Below are 20,249 nucleotides of genomic sequence, written 5' to 3'. Positions count from 1 at the left end.
CTTAAGTTAACTTCCGGTCTTGTCTCTTATTTTCTTTTTTTTTACGTGACCCACCTCCAGTGACCGTAAGTCGTTGAAAGTTTGGAGAAGTCAAAGCTGCACATCTAAAATGATGGCTTCAAGTTTCAGGGACTGCAAGGTAAGTGAAGAATTAGCTATATCATAGAAAGAGAAGCATTTCGGCAGAGAATAGCACGACATTCGTTGTTCATGTGGTTTAAAATGATGGGCTTGATAACTTGTTGCAGTTGTGTTAGCATAATGGAATTGACAGTAAACTGAAGCGAAAATATGGCGATGTGGGATAGGTGGGATTAAACTGTTCGCTTTATGAGTTAACCCAAAATACGTATTCAGCTAGGTCATAACTGTCTAAATAATTCACTTATTCTATCGCGCCTGCCGTTTTGCATTAATACTAACGCTAGTAACACTGAAAACCGTTTATTGAGTGGGCTAAATCAACCTAAACCTCTTTTATATTGAAGGTTGGCGACGTGTGCACAAATTTTGTCAGGCGGACTTAAGGTCAGAAAAAGTGCTGTGTTACAATATCTGTGTATGAATACAAACCTTGCACTGATATCTAATATTTATATTTGCATCCTAATCTACAGGCATGGAGAGCAGGTGGTCTTCCATTGTCCACCAGCAGTAATGAGGCTTGCAAACTATATGACGCCATACTTACTCAGGTAACGCTTGTCCTATCATTCCACATAAACATACAGTTGCTTATACACAAACTGTGATATTGTCTGCAGACTACTGCATCTAGATCAGTGAAAACAATCAAACTTACAATCTCAACATCTCAATTTTGTTGCCTCCTAGTTTGTGAAATGGCGGAATGATGAAACCTTGGGGGGATTTGAAGGATGCATTTCTGCTCTCCAGGAAGCTGACCCTAACTTCGGTAAATGGATATGTTGTCATTAACATTATTCATTTATTTTAATTAACCTTTTACTTAGGTAAGTCCTGATGAGACATGAAAACTCATGGAGAAGCAGAGTAAACAAATCAATGTTGAAAGTTTAGAATATGTAAACAAGGAAAGGATGAAGGTAACAGTGCTAAATATATCCACTGCTAAAATATCCTAATTAAAAATGACTGTGTGACCCTCTATACTTCAAATAAACATTGACAAGGTCAGTTTCTCAAAGTCCTAGTTCCAGTTTGAGGGAGCAGCAATCATAAAATAGATACTTTGTCATTCTCACAACACGGATGAGAACGAAATGAGAACTCAGGTCTCGGTGCTGACCAACTACTATAGTGATTAATAAATATTTAAAAACATTCCTTCATAAGCCCTATCCTACTTAAAATGAAAGGGTATCATCTCATGCTTTGGGGTCATTAAACAATGAAAAATTAGGCTAAACACACTAACGTGTACACGAGTAATCTAAGCACATACAGTGAGGAAAAATAAGTATTTGAACTCCTTTGAACCGGAGTTTGAGCTCCCTCCAAAGATTCTCTATTGGGTTTAGGTCTGGAGACTGGCTAGGCCACGCCAGAACCTTGATATGCTTCTTACAGAGCCACTCCTTGGTTATCCTAGCTGTGTGCTTCGGGTCATTGTCATGTTGGAAGACCCAGCCTCGACCCATCTTCAATGCTCTAACTGAGGGAAGGAGGTTGTTCCCCAAAATCTAGCAATACATGGCCCCGGTCATCCTCTCCTTAATACAGTGCAGTCGCCCTGTCCCATGTGCAGAAAAACACCCCCAAAGCATGATGCTACCACCCCCATGCTTCACAGTAGGGATGGTGTTCTTGGGATGGTACTCATCATTCTTCTTCCTCCAAACACGGTTAGTGGAATTATGACCAAAAAGTTCTATTTTGGTCTCATCTGCCACATGACTTTCTCCCATGACTCCTCTGGATCATCCAAATGGTCATTGGCAAACTTAAGACGGGCCTTGACATGTGCTGGTTTAAACAGGGGAACCTTCTGTGCCATGCATGATTTCAAACCATGACGTCTTAGTGTATTACCAACAGTAACCTTGGAAACGGTGGTCCCAGCTCTTTTCAGGTCATTGACCAGCTCCTCCCGTGTAGTTCTGGGCTGATTTCTCACCTTTCTTAGGATCATTGAGACCCCACAAGGTGAGATCTTGCATGGAGCCCCAGTCCGAGGGAGATTGACAGTCATGTTTAGCTTCTTCCATTTTCTAATGATTGCTCCAACAATGGACCTTTTTTCACCAAGCTGCTTGGCAATTTCCCTGTAGCCCTTTCCAGGCTTGTGGAGGTGTACAATTTTGTCTCTAGTGTTTGGACAGCTCTTTGGTCTTGGCCATGTTAGTAGTTGGATTCTTACTGATTGTATGGGGTGGACAGGTGTCTTTATGCAGCTAACGACCTCAAACAGGTGCATCTAATTTAGGATAATAAATGGAGTGGAGGTGGACATTTTAAAGGCAGACTAACAGGTCTTTGAGGGTCAGAATTCTAGCTGATAGACAGGTGTTCAAATACTTATTTGCAGCTGTATCATACAAATAAATAGTTAAAAAAATCATATATTGTGATTTCTGGATTTTTTTTTTTAGATTATGTCTCTCACAGTGGACATGCACCTACGATGACAATTTCAGACCCCTCCATGATTTCTAAGTGGGAGAACTTGCAAAATAGCAGGGTGTTCAAATACTTATTTTCCTCACTGTAAATAGAAGGGACTATATGGCCTCTAAAAAGCAAAGATGCTCAGCTAAACTGACACTTTCCAAATAAGCATTTTGATATGTTATAGGCTAAATAAAACATAGTTGCACATAAAGCACAGGTGTAGCCTAATTAATGACATTACTAACGACTGCCTACCCTGGTATTTTGCAAGCCAGCTCAGTGGAATGACTTGCTGGGACAATTAATGGAACTCAGGCATAATTCATGTTATTAGTTACACCTGTGCGTTTCCTGCTATCACGAGTCTCTGCTGTGCCTGTCTGATATGATGAAGCCTAGGACATTTAGCAATGACTTCCTGTGCCATATTTATTTAGCAAAAGCATTGACCAATGGCCTAGAGAAGCAGAGGTTGACCACTACCTGTCTGTCAAACTAAGCAATTGTGTGACTTGTAGTCAGTGCTATGCATGTATAGATGCTGCTGTTTATTGCCATGTGTTCAGCTTGAGCTCTCATCAAGTGTTTTAAATGCTTGATGGCGTTTTAAGCCCCCAACGTCTCCTTCCAGGCAGCGCTGCGACCGTTGACTTCAAGGCACCTAACCATAACCTTAACCGTAACCATAACCATTGCCTAATCGTAGACGTTGGGGGCTTAAAACAATAAATGTTTTGTCAGTGTTTGATTGTTCATGCAAATTAATCAAGCCGTTGTTGTGCAGATTCAACAATTATTATGGTCCTGAGAACTTGCAAGCTGTTTTTGACCATAACAATAAATACAGGATCAGACCATTCCAATTTGTTTCTGTTATGGTAGCATGACAACAGAAAGTTGAGGTCATTAGGTTTAAGATGAATTATCTGAAAGATCTGAATATTTAAATGGAACACAAATTGTCTTTGGATAGAAAACAAAGCATTTGTCAAACAGTATTTGGAATTATTGTTAAGTTTTTAACCACATAAATGTTGGCTATTGTTGCAGAATTGTCGCCAGAGAGCTTATTTAAAGTGTAATGCATGACTGGAACATCTAGTTAAAATAAAATATCCTGAAGCCCTTTTAACATTAACTTTATTTCATTAAACATGAAGAGAAATTGAGAGGCTTAAGCAGTAAAGGCAGTTACTTAAAGGTGCCCCTTTACATATCTGGCTTTGCAAGTGAGTTTTTTAAATTGCAGTAATAAAGTCCAGAACAAAAGACCAGTGTTATCTGTTTTCCCTGTAGTTATGGGCCATGTGATCAGTACGGGGCTGGAGCTGGTGTCAACGACGAGCTCCACCCGTCTGAATGAGCGTCTGGCCAGCGCTGTGAGGCGAACTGTGGAGCTGGCCAACAGCCAGGATATCTCTCCCAGAGAGAAGCTGCATGTCAAGGCTATGGAGCTCTTTTCACGTGGGTAAGATCCAGAGTTTGCTACAGGAGTATGGGGGAATACAGAGGGATGAAAAATAATTTGGTCTTACAAGGGCAAGTGGTTACCAAAGAGGGTCTCAAGACCACAAGTGCTCTTTAAAGTTGTAATAGGGAATCCCAACATGCATTGCTGTCTGCCACATAGGGGCTTTTACACAGTTCAGACAGTTCTACCATGGTCTGGGTGAATACTTGATTCTTATGCGTGTCCATTAAAACATGTTTTTCGTCTCATGCTATGTTTTCATGGAAGGGATCGCCCCACTTCCAAGCATTGCACGCTATGCTTGCCACTAGCAGTTATCAGTTTCTCTTCAATGACCACTGACCAGCAAAGAAAACAGGCTACACCCTCTTACAACCCTGATGGCTGCACCTGATTGGACGAACACGTCACGTGGGGCTGTCTGCTCCCGGATTTCAAAACGGACCATAATGGCAGCTTTGGAATACGATCTCTTATTTTATGAAAATAGTTCACCGCACAAAAATCATTTTATGTGAGAAATAAGCTATGCAGTTGCTGAATCTGTCTTCATTTCAGACTACGGTCAATTTAAAAGATTTTCCTGAGCTTTTGAGAGGCAGCGAGCCGAGCTGCACGCTCATCTGCATAAAGTAGCCTGGATTCAACTTTATTCAAATGAGGAGCGACTCATCGCTGTATGTATAGAATTCTCCCCTATAACCTCCATTTCTTTAAAAGGCATACAGTGCAGTAAGTCCCTCTAACTGTAAGATAAGATTTATTGTCCCCAAGGGGAAAGTTTGCTTGTGCAATACTGTTACACACAGCTGCAATCAACTTAAAAACAATACGTAGCCACAAGACAGTACCATGGTACACCAGGGACACAGTCACAGATGACATACAACAAAAGATATGTAAAATATTGCACATGACATGTAACATGTAGTGTAAGTCTGAAATAGTGCATACATAGATACTGTATGTACTTGAAATGTTCATTAAAAAATAAAACGTCTGCAAAACAAAATTATTTAAGAATAAAAAGAGACATTTTCACTGATTTGATGTAACAGGTTTTGAAGTGGGGGCTACAGTGCAGTCAGTCAACAGAGAGAGATCAGTTTTGTTTATAATCACACCACTAACTAGTTTGCCTGTGAAAGAATAAAGTCTTTTTAGACAACAGACGACTAGAAGAATATTTTATCTATCGGGCAATATTCATTCATCCCCATGTTCCTCTTTTTCTGTCCCCATTTGACACGGTCTAATACTTCAGATCCACAGCATGAAAAGTATATTGCGCTTTACAACACTGCGATTGCGACATAAGGGTATCATGTGTACGACTTGATTATCAAGGAAAATGCACAAAATACTAAAATTATTTTGAAACATACAAAATAAGCATTTGAATAAATGCATAAACAAAAAATGTGCAATGCCTTTTCTTAAATAACAATATTTTACAAAATTATAAAAAAAATCTATAAAGTGCAGGAACGTCTGTATGTCTGTGTGTGTGTGTTATGCGCATATCTCTTGAACCGTTAGTCCGATGGATTTCAAACTTGACAGGTGTCTTCCTACGGGCACGAGTAAAAGCAGTGCCAAGTTTGACGTTGTTTGGATTAGAAATGCAAAAGATATCGTTAACTATATAGGTAAAAGAAGCAGGAGACCCATAGGGTGGGTGGGGGTTGCCATTCTTGTTCGCAGAACCATCCCATTTGTATTCAAATTGCAGACTACCGATCCAGGTGGAAGGTTCATACTTGTCACGGGTACGGTCACCTCAGTCCCTTTTAGTTCTTTTAAACATTTACGCCCCAAATTTCGATAACCCCAATTTTTTCTGTAAAATATTCAATCATGTCACAGACTACAATGACCACAATATAATTATCGGCGGCGACTTTAATTGTTATTTTGATCCGCAATTGGAGAGGTCCTCCTCTTCCGTGGCCCCATCATTGAAATCTGTCACTGTACTCAATAACCTTGCCAAATCTCTGGACCTGGTTGATATTTGGAGGCACCAGCACCCCTTAGAAAGGAAATTTTCTTTTTTCTCCCCCGTGCATGGCAGTTTCACAAGAATTGATTATATGCTGGTTGACTCTAGACTTATTTCTAATATCCCTAATATAGTTGGAAATTTAACCCCTCTCTATATTTAGATGACACGTTCAGTGGCTACATATCGACCAAGATTGCAGATTTTCTGCTCATTAATGACAATGGCGCTGTCTCAGATTCTATTTTGTGGGAGTCGTTTAAAGCCGTGATAAGAGGGCACATCATCTTGTATCAGTCGTCTCGCAAAAGGGCCAGGCTCAGGCGTCGCACTGTTATTGAGGCTGAACTAGCTGAACTGGAGGAGGACTATCGAAATACAGGTTCTGAAGATACACAGCTCTACTCTGAAAGTGAAGTATGAATACAACCATATTCTGGGCGAGCAGGTTGGGAACTATATTCGTAGACTAAAGCAGAAGCACTTTGAGCTGGGTAAGAAGGCCGATAAATTGCTCACTAGGCAACTGAGGGGCGTCATATCTGATAGGGCAATACATAAAATGTCCTCTTCCACCGGTCAGCTATTAACTGATCACAAGCAGATCAATGACAGATTTTTTACTTTTTACAGCCATCTATATACTTCCAAATCTACTGCCACGGATACAGACATTGCCAATTTTCTCCATACTTTAGGCATTCCAGTCCTTTCTGAGTCCGCAAGACTAGAATTGGACTCTGAATTTACACTGGAGGAGATCAGAAATACTATTTGTTCTTTTCCCGGTGGCAAAGCATGCGGTCCAGATGGATTTGGGATCGAATTTTACAAGATGCACATTGACGTTATTGCCCCCCTCTTCCTTCGAATGGTCAATTGTTCAGTGAAAAATGGTACTTTCCCTCATACTCTCTACGACGCCCATATCTGTGTCCTCTTAAAAAAGGGCAGAGACGAAACAAATGTCTCCTCGTATCGTCCCCTATCTCTGCTTAACTCGGACCAAAACATTATAGGAAAAGTCCTGACCAATGGGTTAAACAAATATATTGGCACTTTAATTCATCCTGATCAATCAGGTTTTATCCACGATAGATTTTCCTTCTCAAACACAAGATGTTTGCTTAATTTAATGTATTCAACTAAATTGCCTCACTCTGCTGTGATCTCATTAGATGCCCAGCAGGCTTTTGACCAGGTAGAGTGGAGATACATGTTCGCTGCTCTTGACAAATTTGGTTTTGGGTCGAAATTTATGAATATATTAAAAATGCTGTATGCTGGTCCCCAATCTTCTGTTCTAACCAACCATGAAAAATCCCCTCCATTCCCGTTGCACCGCGGCACCAGGCAGGGCTGCTGCCTCTCTCCAGTGCTTTTTGCATTAGCTCTTGAGCCGTTGGTCATAGCCATTAGAGCCAACCCCCAAATCTCAGGTATAAGGTGCAGCACATCCGAGTGTATAATTGGTCTGTACGCAGATGATTTAATTCTGACCCTTTCAGATGTAAAAACATCCCTTTCACCCCTTCTTAATCTGATAGATGGCTTTGGGCGATTCTCTGGGTTTACTATCAACTGGGAGAAATCTGTTTTTATGCCTCTGTCTAATGGTCTCGACTCCAGTTTCCTTCTCAATTTGCCCTTCAGAGTCACCCATGACCACTTTTCTTACCTGGGGATTAACATCCCCAGAAATCCAAAACTTCTCTTTAAACTTAATTATATGGATCTGATCGACAGGCTCAAGTGTATGATAGATAAATGGAAACTTCTCCTCCTTTCATTGATTGGCCGTGTCAACATTGTTAAAATGGTCGTGCTCCCTAAATTTACTTATTTATTTCAGAATGTGCCCATCTTCCTCACTTCTTCCTTTTTTAAGACGTTAGACTCTATTATCATGCCCTTCATCTGAGCCTCCAAGCCCCCCCCGTATTTCAAAGGCCCACTTACAGAAGCCCACTGTGGAGGGTGGTTTAGGCCTGCCTGTTTTTCGGCATTACTACTGGGCCTGTAACGCCAGAGCATGGGTTTTCTGCAATCAGCCCACTGCTGGGGGTGTACAGGAGGGCGGACCCGGCCCTAGATGGCCTGAGATTGAACTTAGTAGTGCTGTGTCACTCCATTCTATTCTCAAATCCTGATTTTCAGATTAAATCGCTACGCAATAATTTCTTATTCTGCAACTTGATTAAAATTTTAAAGCAAATTCTGAATTCTGAACCTCCCAGAAAAGTCAATTCATGCCCCCATATGTCAGAACCCCTGTTTCAAGCCTGGTTTGATGGATACTGTCTTTAAGCCCTGGTCAGATAAAGGTTTAACTACTATTAGGGATCTCTACATTGATAATCATTTTGCATCTTTTGCCCAGCTCCAGGCTAAGTTCAATTTTTTCGTTCAAATTAGGAATTTTGTCAAGCATTCTCATGCAACATGACTTTTTTGATATTATGACCAGACCTCCCACCTCCAAACATCTGATCTCTTGGTTTGTTAACCTCTTCGTTGTGGCAACCCCCTCTCTTCATATTAAAGAGGCGTGGATCAAGGACATTGGCGAAGTAATATCTGACGAGCTATGGGCGAAAGGGTTAAACAGGATAAAAGCATGCTCTATTAATGCTCGACTTCAGCTCATTCAGTTTAAAGTAGTTCATTGGTTGCACTATTCCAAGGCTAGACTGAACAAAAATTTTCCTGCTGTCTCCCCCACTTGTGATAAATGCAAATTAGCTGATGGAACTCTTGGGCATCTTTTCTGGTCCTGCTCTAAACTCTCAAGGTTCTGGGTTGACATTTTCAGTTTGTACAGTGCTGTTTATAATAGACAACTGGTTCCTGACTGTCTCTTAGTGATACTGGGCTGTTCCAACGGTTCTTTGGTTCTTCCATCCGCTTTACAACAAGCCCTCATGTTTGGTATGACCATTGCAAAACGGGTTATCCTAAAGGAGTGGAAGTCAGCTTCCCCTCCTTGCTTCAAGAGGTGGCTATATGATATGGTTTCCTGTTTACACCTTGAAGAAATTCGGTTTTCCATGTCTAACTCAAGATAAGTTCAAGAAGATTTGGGGCCCTTTCATAGAATACATCAGGAAGGATAGACCACAAACTGGGACCTAAATGCACAGCACTGTTTTTGTATTTTTTATTTTTTTAACTTTCGTTAGTTATCCATACTGAGACTTTGCCACTCCCCTCCGGCTCAGGCCTCCTTGCCTCAATCTGTGTGAGTGGACTCTCTGGGACATCTGTTCAGTGTATTGTTTCGACATGTATATTTATACTTTTTCTTTTCTATATAATGAGTAAGTGCTGGCTGTGTGTTGTTTTTTTTGTTTTTTTAATTGTCTGGTTTTCTGTCTTTTTTTTTTGTTTGTACTATGTGCGCCTGTATAGATAAAAATCTGCATAAATAAAATTTACAAAAAAAAGTGCTTGATTCTGATTGGCTGGGAGGAGGACATTAACCCGGCAGGTTGCCCGCTGACTGAGCACATCGTCATCAAATAGTAGATCAATACGCCGCTGTATTTTTTTTCTATCACAGAAATTTCAAACATGAGGTCCATTGTAAAAATAAACCTTGTTTAAATATGTTTCTAAAATGTGTCGGAAATCTATCGGAGGGTCAGTCTATACATAGTTTCGCAAGCGAGATACAATGTAGCAACTACGTTATTAAACTAACGTTAGTGATCAGATGCAGCCTTGTGTGGTTGAAACTAATTAACGTTAGCTACAGTTGAGCTAACGTTATTCGCCGTAGTTCTAAACGTTACAGTGTTTTTAAAAATTGACAAATTCATTGTCAATTTTAATATATTTGGAGGAGGGAAGACATTTGAGGACTGGTTAAAGAGCGACGAGGATGACGGAATGACAAAAGAAAAAGACAAGGCCCAGGGTACCCGTTTCCGAGATCTGACAGATGAGGAGCTGCGTACAATTGAAAACGGGGCCCTTGAATCAAGCACGAAAAAGGCAACTGCCTTTGCTATCTAGATTTTCACCGAGTGGAAGAGCCACCAGAAGGATAGACTGACAGTGACAACTGACCCGCACTGTGCTTGCTATAGAAACTAATTAGCTACAGCTGAGCTAACGTTATTCACCGTAGTTCTAAAGGAGACTACTTTTTTAGGGAGATGAACTCAGAGTATACATTTAATAAGCATGCAATACGAAAATTATTAAAGTATTTGAATTGTTTTATTATGTTGGCAAGCAAGAAGTAGAATAAACGGGATAATCACCTCATGGCAGGGCAATAAACAGTTTGATATGCCCGGCTTGTGGACGGCTAACGGTAACCTTCCACAAGCCGGGCATATCAAACTGTTTATTGCCCTGCCTCTCGTGATTATCCCTTACAAAATACCCCCGCGAATCAAATCCCCTACTTCACCGTTAACCGTCAAGCCACTAAAGCTGTATGGAAATGAACACTTCTGCTGAAGTGTTAAATTTGTTAACGATCATATGACACGAGACAATCTCTCTCTCTCTCTCTCTCTCTCTCTCTCTCTCTCTCCATTTTCTGGTGGTTGATGAACGCAGATAGGTGCTGATTAGCTCTCATAATGGGCCAGTTGGGTAGCACACTGCCATGAGTCCGTGAGGTCTGATTAGTACTCCACATTTTCATTTTGATATTTTGTGATTACATTCTGAATCTGCAGCGTTCTCGGTCAGGTAAATGCAGTAGTACAATGTCTTCCTCTGATGTAGAAGTTAGCCTACACTGTAAGTCACTAGTAGGCTATACAGTGGAGTTGCATATTAAGTGGTTTGGGGTCCTTCTCTAAGTCATTTCCCAGTTCCCAGAACGTTCTGGGAACGTTCGTTTTTGGTTGCGGGAACGTTCCCTGAAGGTTAGTTTTTTGGTTAGTTTTTGGTTCCCATGGAAAGTTTTCCTGACGTTTAGGGAACGTTAGTTTTTGGTTACATCGACCCTTCCCAGAACGTTCTCAGAACGTTCCCAGAACGTTCCTAACGTTGCAACCTTTAGAGCACGTTCCCCTAACGTTCTTACGTTATTTTTTACATTCCCATAACCTTTAAATAACTAACGACTGTGGTACCAATTTTATTATTAGTTTAAACTGTGCATGAGCAGGAATGAATTATATATTGGCAGGAATGAAGATTTGGTTTTGAAGAATTCTACAAGCAGCAATACCACAGGCCAAGTAATCGGCCGTTCCAAACAGGCACGTTTTCAACGGGCACTGCACTGGTCTTTTTAAAAAAAAGACTTTTGCTTTGCTCAACGCTACAAATGAAATAAATGGAACAATAAATAAAATACAAATTCTTCTTTGTTCAGCCTTTTCCTAAAGTCTGCACACTCTGAAACCACCTACACTTCTGATAGTCACGTGAACATACACAACACACGCGCTACTGCATAAACAGACTTACGATGGTAGCGTAAGTCAGAGCGAGAATCGTAGGTGCGTTGAGTGAGTGACGCCAGTGAGTGAAAGCAAGGAGGGAGAGCGACCGTGAGCGCTGTCTGAGATTAGCGTAGCGGCTGTGTGAGGGGAAAAAAGCGCGAGGAAAAAAAGACCACTAAGGCGACGTTTAATGAGTTTACTGAACAATAAAACGACAAACTTCTTGAGACACTGTGGCTTCATCTGTTAATACTGTCGGTAAAGTGTTTGGTGTAACAACGTGGAGACTGCAGTGCACGCAGAGACTAGAGTGTTACGCGCACAGCACACCTTTTTGTTTACCTAAATCGCACATTTTTTGCGGTGACATTGCGATTAGATTAATCGTGCAGCCTTAGTGCCAAAGACTCTTCTGTAAATTTGAGTCACAGTCTAGCAAGTTATATTTGTATTCTATCTGCAGTGGCTTATTTCCCCATGGTACAGTATGGTAAACTGCAATATTGAAAGGACATTTAGTTTCTCAATAGAATATTGTCTTAGAAGATAGTTGGAGAGGATGTTTTTCAAGGGCCTCTGTTCCCTCCATTCAGCACAAAGCATATTGATGTGGTGCCATTCATTAACAGTGACTTGTGTTTCTTGTAGACATTTTCCCAAGGCCTGCGATGTATGGGAAGACATTCTGGTTGATCACCCCACCGACATGCTGGCTCTCAAGTTTGCTCACGATGCTTACTTCTACATGGGAGCCCAAACCCAGATGAGGGACTCTGTGGCCAGGGTGCTGCCTCACTGGAAACCACATATGCCTTTGTTCAGGTACAGAAGACGGCTTACATTGCAAAGAAGAATTTTGGATTAGGGCTGGGTATCGCCAATGACTTCCCAAATCGATTCCGATTCACCACGTTCGATAACATTTCTGATTTGATACCAACTTGATCAATTATGGTATCAATTAGGTTAGGGAAATTTCAGTTAAAATACCAATTTTGCTTGGATATAAAAGAGATTCTCAGAACGTGGCTGTAAATTGTACAAGCAAGAAGCAACCCTCAAATATGTTTTATAATGCACCAGCTTAATGTTTACATTAAAAGATTTGACCCCCAAAAAGTTAGTTTATAGTATATATTAAAAGATCAATTTTGGGAGTTTATTCATCAATATAAGATCACTCAAACAAAGACCGATTTTAACCCACCACTATTTTGGATAACTTTATAATCGTATGAAAACTCAATGTATTGGCTTAGTTATATATGTAGTGGGAGTGAAGTGGGGGGGCTTTAAAACGCAAGCTTTAATACATGCAATATACATAAACTGTGTGTGTCATCATGATGAGCGTATTCACAGTTAATGTGTTAAATTTGCTTGGTGGTTGTACTGTATACCGCTGCTGAGTTATAAATCCAAAGGGGCTGAATGGGCCTCCATAGGCTTTAATGTATTGCATAACTCATAACTGCGCAATGAGCTAAATGTACAGTGTGCAGTAAAGAGCATTTTATAACTTGAATGGAGTTTGTACTGTAGACAGATGCTATCTTACAGTTACAACACAAATACAATGGGTGTGAATGGGCCTCCATAAGCTTTAATGCACTATATAACTCATAACCTGACCAGCTGCACATATGCTCATTATAACATGTACAATGTGCAATACTGAGAATTTCGGGAAAAAAAGAATAGTTTATACTCTGTACAATAGCTGAAATAGAAATACAATAAACGTCGATGGGATTGTTTTTAAATCTTAATAATTCTTAAAGTATAACCGCTATCAATAAGCATACTAAGTCATAGCATTTACAAATAATTACATAGAATTTAGCTTGTCAATCATCTTGGCAGCTTTAAAACTGTAGGAGGAGAAACAAATAAAAGGTGTCTTTGAATGGATGTGTAAATAAGTAACTGTTTGCCATACCAACTATTATATGTTGATGTTGTGTTCACAACTTGTTTCCGCTGCCCCTATGTAGACAAAAAAACAAAACCCCACAAATGAATCGGTTTTTCATGAATAAACACATTTATTAGTTTTTACTTTATGCTGTTTGGAGTTGTAAGCAGCGTATAACCTCCAGCATAAAACCTAAAACTCATGAAACAAATGCTGAAACATTGTCATCAGTTTCAGCATTATATTTTGGCAAGTAAACCAAATGATAAAGATAATCACAGTGAAAATGATTACATTATAACATTAAGTCAAACAAAAGAATGACAATAAGTCCCCCTTAGCATTTATACAGTATCTGTCTCTCCATCGCTCCCGTGCACAGTGCGTCTTTCAGTTCAACAGTCGGCACACAACCTACCATCTGATCGTGCACATCCACACAAAGCTATAAAAGTAATAGTATTTACAAACGTAAGCGTTTTGTTCAAATGAAATTGAAATTATGTTTCTCTTTCATTTCTGATATTTTACACACATTAAAGAATTAATACTGTTGGCCTACATTACCTTAGTGTGGTTAGAGATAATTATAATTGCTTGTGGGTGAATCCTGCCATGCAAATGAGCTTCTGTGTTCCATTCATTGTCTTAATGCGGCCTTATGCAAATGTGTCAATTTGGCTGCGGAGGGGAGTACCAGCGTTAATCCAAAAACCCTCAATTTGGGTAAACTAAATGTTATTCAGTCATGACAATAAAGGAATGTGCAGAATAGGGTTTTAGGAAAAGTCAGGGCAGGAGGGAAACATAGCAATAACAATGAGGGAATAATTCAATGGTGTGGGCTATGGAAGTCCTGGTCTATATCCTCAACGTTCCACTTCGGGGATTGCTCCGGTGCCGCAGGTAATTCCGCCGGATGCATGTCTTTTCGCCGATGTCCGCTTTCTTTGTGTTGGAATTTTAAAACTCCGGTGGATTTATGAGGACTATGGTTAACTGCTCCTCAGATCTCTGCAGGGTAAATCCAGACAGCTAGCTAGATTATCTGTCCAATTTGAGTTTTCTCTCGCACTACTAAAACAACTTTTGAACGTACACACGTTCCACCAAAACAAGTTCCTTCCCGAGCGGAGCTTAGCGCCACCTATGACGATTGTGATTGGTTTAAAGAAATAACAATAAACCGGAGCACGTTTTTCTCCCATGACGGAATGCTATGTGGCCTAGCCAGACGTCTGGCAAAGCGTGCAATTCTATGAAAAAACAGAATACTGCATAAAATAATGTTTGGAGTTGCAAACATTTGCAGGAGAGTTGTTGTATGTAGTCACAAGGACGTGCAAACACAGATAGTGTAGCTACTAATGTACCTGTTTAATGCAGTGTGTCTGGTTAGCTGGTGGTTGTGAGGAAAGTGGTTCTTCCTGAGACGCTAGAGAGTTTAAAATGGAGTCTGTTGAGGTAATTGAGCCTCACTGTCCTGCAGAGGGTAATCTCTCACACAGCGGGACGCCTTGGTCTTCACCCTGTCATCATGCATGTCCTATGGGTGACAATTTGATGCAAGTAAATTATTGCTTTCTTCCACATCTTTCCTTTAACAACACATAGTCGAAGTATATAGGTGAGTCAGTCCAAGCAAAATCAGATTCATATTTTAACATTTAAGGAGACAAATCCTCAATCTACCACAGTAAAAATAAAAGCCTATATTCCTGCATAGCAATAATGTGAAGGCAGTTATCAGCATGATCACAAAATGGTGATAGCTATGGCCCATAGCCATCATTATTGCTCGAGGCACGTTGTTCACAAAACCAGACCTGCTTTTCGTCATTCTTGATAAACTGGATAGGGGAGTAAAAGTTCCTTCCATTCTGTATTTTGTAATGAGAGATTTTTTTTTTATGTGTGGTTTGTGCCCTCAGCTATCTAAATGGGCTGTATTCCTTTGGTCTCCTGGAGACTCGCCTCTATGACCAGGCTGAGAAAGTAGCCATGGAGGTGAGATTTTCTTCTCTTTGTATGCGCTGTAGTCATTTTTGTAAATGGGTGGTGCAGGCTGTCTGTGCCTGCACTGGTTGTGTCCGTTCAATTCAGCAAGTAATTTGCTGTCGAACACCAAAATAAGCAGCTCATGCAGCCCTCAGTGGCCTGACTCTCCTGTGCTGAATGGGTAATGCATATTTCATGAGGCTTCATGTGACAAGTCATCCTTGTGCACATCGTAGATGAAACAACAGATAGTAACTGAGACTCGAGCATGCCATTATTTTATTTTACTCTGGTGTAAGAAATGCAGCATTTTTTTCCTGCATCTGTATTGCTTCTCCTCACTTCAAACTGTTGAACTCTATTGTGCAGGGTCTCGCTCTGACTCCAGATGACGCTTGGGCTGTCCATTCTGTAGCCCATGTTTATGAGATGAAGGCAGAGGTGGACAAAGGCTTGAAGTTCATGGAAAGTAGAGAGAAAGATTGGCAGGTACAACCTTTCGTTCTCAGCAGTGTGTTTTTCTGATTAATTTATTCGGGAACTCGTACAGGTTGTTAAAGCTCACGGAGTTAAATCACAAATAGAAAACCCCCTAGGAAAAACATGTAAAATATGCATTCTTTAATTCCAGGTATCTGACGTGCTGGCCAGTCATAACTATTGGCATTGGGCTCTATACTTCATCGAGAAGGTAAAGATTGTAATGAGTTTTCTCAGTCAAGCGAATAGTTGGCAGTGAGTGTTTGTGGAACTTGTATTTATGATATCCTTTCCCCTGGGCAATTTGAAAGCTGGAGTTAATTATGTTGCAAGATTAATTTGTGTTTGCATCTGTGCAACACAATTTATCAACCTTGCTTATCTCTAAGTCTGTAGTTATGTAAATTCATCTGTCTCACCTGTTTCTCCTCCACAGGGGCAATACGAAGCTGCTCTGCAAATATACGATTCTCAGGTTGGTTTGCATCGAGAGTTTGCATCATTCTTGAATGGTATATCTGTCCGATGTTGGGTACTTGTAGGTGTACAGATTCAATTATTGGCATATTATCAAAGATGTTTATCAATATTAATAAAGTTATGAATATGGTTATTAATAACTTTATCAAATCAACAAACAATCAAAACGGGGCACCACCCTGAAACTTCAGGGGCCAATATTGAACTGTGGAATAGTCTCATTTGTCAGTGGAAGGGTGAAATCCGAGCACTGACCTGTGTTTAACCAGCAATTAATACAATAAGTATACAAATAATCACAAACAACTGCTAATTAACGTATAGTAGAATTTATTAAAATCAAAATTATCAATGGCCAATCAATAATCCTTTGATCAATTAAAACCAATATACGTTTCTTTTAAGTACAACAAAACAAAGCAAAAACAAAACAGCATGTGGGGAGACCCTCTGTGTGTGTGTGTGTGTGTGTGTGTGTGTGTGTGTGTGTGTGTGTGTGTGTGTGTGTGAAAGATTAGGGGGGGTTGACGAGGTGTAGTCTAGCCAAAGACTACAAAAATGGCTACTCCTGTGAGCTGAACAAAACTGTTTCACCCCAAAAGGGCGGTATTGATAGGCTAGGCCCAAGATTAGCCGTTAGCTCATTCAGGCTAAGCTATGTGCTACCAACAATAGGCTAGCTGCTAAGCTAACGTGTCTGCACACGTGTGGTTGACAAGAGGGAGACAGGAGCGCAGAACTGTGGAGCGGTGTGCGCTCTGCAGTTTATGTGACTCGCTGTTTGGCCAGCTGTTCACCTTAGCGCGTGTGTGTAACTAGCTATGTGTTCATATGTGTGTGTGAGAGAAAGGTTAGAGAAGTAGGAAAGAAAGATATATATATATATATATATATATATATATATATATATATATATATATATATATATATATATATAATATAATATAATATAAAATATATATATATATATATATATATATATATATATATATATATATATATATATATACTTGGATCTAACAGTACCTAAAACTCCTCAGCAGTGGGAGAAGCAGAAAGTAGCATTTACAGCCTGAACAAGCTAGCTACATATTCAACACAACATATCAACAATGCACCGTGATCAGAGTACATTCACAGAATAGATTTGACTCAGCGGTCACAATCCTAGATTAATACATTACACACGCAGCAGTAGCGCTGTATTAATCAGATCACATTAATGGTAACACAAAGTAGCAGCAATAGCAAATTACTCATTAATAAAACACACTATTTATCTCTGCCCAGACGTAAGCCTTCTTACTGTGTGTTCAGTCCGTTTGTCCGTAGGTTTCCACGAAAGAAACGGGGGTCCGTATCTGCTCGTCAGCAGATCAGAGGAAGCTTTCCTTCCAAAAAGAGCAGAAGGAAGAGAGCTAGAGTCGACTTGAGAAGAAAAACGTTGTTTCCTTCTCCTGCAGATATGAAAACACTGGCGAGTGGTTTCAGAAGATCCACGGTGCTCCCAGCACCGAAATTAAATCCACTTTGTTTCAAAAATGGAAGTTTTAGCACAAACTTGTCGTGCTGTCAACTGGAGTTGAGGTGGAAAGCTGAGATTTCTGTGTGTCATGCTGTAGTGACAAAGTCACAGGGCAAAAGACGAGAAGTGGGGGGTGACATGGAGTTTTATAGCTCAGGCCACCAGACCTGGCTCCCTGCTGGTTTTATGGTACCTCTGAACCAATGGGAGAGTCAAAGTGAAGCTGAAGGTGTCGAACCTTATCTGCAGGCCCCTCCCTGACGCCATTTTACTCTTCTTAGCTCCTTTCCTTCATTTAGGAGTTTGGAGCAAGGGATGTGGACTTTACCGTAGGCCAAGATCCTTTGTCTGAAAGACCACATGGTCTCTGGGTCTTTTGTCTTTGAGTCACATGTTGACTGAAAACCCTTTGCTTGAAAAAGATTATGTTTAACCTCCTCGACGGTCCCAACACCGAGCACGTACTGTACACACTCCGTACTTTCAAGAGCCATGCATGTACCAGCACACATTGGATGCAGACTAAAAGCAAGGGGTTGTTGCTTGTTGTGAGTCAAGAAGGCAAGTGTGTGCAAGTAAAAGTCAAATCCATGTGAAGACCCATTTTTTCATGAATGTTTTAACGGTTCACATCAGGGGAATCCAGCAAGACATAATCCTGCCTTTTCTTTTTTAAATTGTAGTTATTGTCAGCTGCATGTTACATCCCTCAGTGTTCAAAGGTGAATAATACAAGTTTGTCCTGTATTAGGTATTCAGACGTTGCAAAGCCACAGGATCCATGTTGGACACTGTAGATGCCTGTTCAATGCTCTGCAGACTGGAAATGGAGGGTAAGATATGGGAATTCACAAGGTATCCTTGGCAATGTAATCACAGTCTGCTTTTCAGGAAATTGGAAAGGGAGTTTTAATCCTGCGCTCCATTTATCACATACGATGTCTTGGATGCTGCGATGGAAATTCTTGATCAAATAAACACTTTTAGGACAGACGTGTCTTTTTGTAGGTTTAGTCATTTATGTGCAGATAGACTCAAAGCGTTGCACATATTCAATGCCATACATGAGTCACCTGAATACAGTACAGGGGTTACATGAATAATAGTAAATGGTCAATATATCAATGTGTATTTGACTACTATTACATTCCTCCCTTTTTGGCCTTTGCAGAACCTTCTAGGACTTTAGGTTCGGGGCTTAGCCCGGACCCATTTAAATAAACTGAATGCAGTGCAAAACGGCGATTGGCTTGCCCAGCTTGTTAATAGCCAGTGTATGTTCATTTCAGTTGGCCAGTTTGTAGATGTAAGTTAGATGGCACCAACATTTGGCCTAATCATAAATGGCCTGCCAACCCATAGGCCAGGGTTTTGTTTCCTGATTTGTGTGGTGACTTATGATGGGGGGGTGGGGGTGGTCTGGGGGTCCTCTCCCAGAAAAGTTTGAGCATTAAACACTTAATTTCCTGCATTCTGGTAAATTTTTATGCACCTATTTCTACCTTTTTCTGAATCACTATGCTGGAAATATCTTTATGTAAAGGGAAATATATATACAAATATAAAAACATTATGGAATATATTTTAGTAAGGCTCTCAGGCATTCAGCTATTTATTCTCCTTTGGATCGACTTTTCTAATTATATCTGAGTCAGCACACGTAGCCTTTTGTTGGGGAAGTAACCTCCTTAAATCTGCATATGACAAATTATTCACCTACATTATTCATTTTAATGTATTAATAAACCCCTGGACTGTAATATTTCAGATGTTTGAGCAAGATTTCTGCTCATGTCCAAAACTTTGTGCACATTCAAAATATAACTCATCCCATCTGTGTTCTCTGAGATTTGGAGGAGTCGTGATATTTTGAGAAAAATAAAGTTATAAAGAAAAGAATAAAGTCACTATATTTCAGAAAATAATCTACCTGCACCATAGTCTGCTGTGCATTACGTGATTGCTCTGCTGATACGGTAGATCTCAGACCGTCTGACAGACTCAGAGCCCCGTTTGAGACTCTGGTCTCTGAATGAGACAAAGATTAGGGAAGTGGCTGAATGCTGCTCTACATTGGAGGTGGAAAACCAAAACTACGGCAGAAATACACGGAGCACAACACATCTGCCGCAGCATGTCGACAGCAGAGCGCATCCATTCTGAATCTGAAGCTGCACAGCTTTTTGCAGCGAGAGTGGAACTAAGAGACGCACAGGTCTGCTTCAGAGCTCCGTGTGTTTGAGTCTGAACCATAGACTGTAAACATCACAGGAACTTCAAACTAAATCATTAGCATTGCGCGCCAACACTTTGTGTAAATGGCATCAATGTATTAGACTGATTTGGCTATGATTCCTCCGAAAATTAAAGCTTTCCTC

General features: G+C 40.4%; 1 protein-coding gene across 2 annotated transcripts in view; it reads left to right on the top strand.

The window, feature by feature from the left end:
• ttc38 (tetratricopeptide repeat domain 38) overlaps positions 1–20,249 on the top strand; it is a 23,574-nt gene continuing 3,325 nt past the window's right edge. For both annotated transcript variants that reach the window (XM_036003782.1, XM_031283020.2), the window contains exons 1-10: positions 1–139; positions 618–695; positions 835–916; positions 3,889–4,060; positions 12,122–12,295; positions 15,320–15,395; positions 15,756–15,875; positions 16,018–16,077; positions 16,303–16,341; positions 18,623–18,704. In XM_036003782.1, the coding sequence (XP_035859675.1) occupies positions 110–139; positions 618–695; positions 835–916; positions 3,889–4,060; positions 12,122–12,295; positions 15,320–15,395; positions 15,756–15,875; positions 16,018–16,077; positions 16,303–16,341; positions 18,623–18,704 (913 nt within the window). In that variant the 5' untranslated portion in view covers positions 1–109. The remainder of the gene's footprint in view (positions 140–617; positions 696–834; positions 917–3,888; positions 4,061–12,121; positions 12,296–15,319; positions 15,396–15,755; positions 15,876–16,017; positions 16,078–16,302; positions 16,342–18,622; positions 18,705–20,249) is intronic.

This window comes from Sander lucioperca, chromosome 7 (genome assembly GCF_008315115.2).
Source record: "Sander lucioperca isolate FBNREF2018 chromosome 7, SLUC_FBN_1.2, whole genome shotgun sequence".
Taxonomy (NCBI): Eukaryota; Metazoa; Chordata; class Actinopteri; order Perciformes; family Percidae; genus Sander; species Sander lucioperca.
The sequence above is the reverse complement of the archived record's forward strand: the minus strand, read 5'-3'. Positions and strand labels throughout refer to the sequence as shown.